This window comes from Octopus bimaculoides, chromosome 26, assembly GCF_001194135.2.
Source record: "Octopus bimaculoides isolate UCB-OBI-ISO-001 chromosome 26, ASM119413v2, whole genome shotgun sequence".
NCBI lineage: Eukaryota > Metazoa > Mollusca > Cephalopoda > Octopoda > Octopodidae > Octopus > Octopus bimaculoides.
Window position 1 is genome coordinate 10,321,603 of NC_069006.1, and position 901 is coordinate 10,322,503.

The 901-nt window shown below is 35.2% G+C and overlaps 1 protein-coding gene across 1 annotated transcript in view; it reads left to right on the top strand.

The window, feature by feature from the left end:
* The window catches only part of LOC106878080 (uncharacterized), a 161,693-nt gene that overhangs the window by 47,159 nt on the left and 113,633 nt on the right, over positions 1-901 (top strand). Inside the window, exon 12 of the mRNA XM_052976903.1 lies at positions 460-634. Coding sequence (XP_052832863.1) covers positions 460-634 — 175 coding nt within the window. The remainder of the gene's footprint in view (positions 1-459; positions 635-901) is intronic.

The following is a 901-nucleotide window of genomic DNA, read 5'->3' on the forward strand; positions in this document are numbered from 1 at the left end:
AAAGTGAAAGTATTTGACATGAGTGTTTTTGTTTCACTTTTGACACGTAATACTTAAATAGTGGAGGAGATATTATGTTGCCGTGTGCTCGAACTCTGCAAGAAGTTAATAATTTTTTTTTTACTAAAACACAACTGGAACCCTAAGTAAGGCATGTGTAAAATTTGAATGAAATTGGTTGCGTAGTTCTCGAGTTTTAGGGATTCACACAGACAGACAGACAGACAGACAAACAGACACACATTCTCATTTTTATATATATAGATATATATATACACATACACACATACATATCTATATATATATACATGTATATATATGCATATATTTGTATATATATATATATATATATATATATATATATATACCAATACACACATGCATGCACTCATTACAACACACACACACACACACACATACGTATATATACGTATTATTTCTTTGAAATTCATGTTTCAGAGTTGATGGGGGCATGTCACAAATCAAGAAGATATTTGGCAAGAAGTTCCACAGAAATTTCCCAACTGAAAGACGGCCAGAGACACAACAGTGTGGCCCAGGCGTCTACCCCACAACTTCTAGGGGGCAGTTCAAGACTAAAGGCTTGGATTTATTACTAGAATCAGATTCAAGGGTGAGACTTTTCTGGAACTTTCTAATTTCTAGTATCAAAACAAATGTGACACTTTTACTTCTTGTTTTTGTTATTATTGCTGTTGTTATTGTCAGTGTTGTTGTTGCTCCTCCAACCCCTCTTCTTCTTCATCATCATCATCATTCTTTAATGCCCATTGTTGATGTCGTTGGTCTGTCGTATGGATCTGTGCAGGCAATCCTTACATCTGAACTGAACATGCAACATGTCTCTGTCAAGAGAGCAGAAAGAACATCGCTGGCAGAA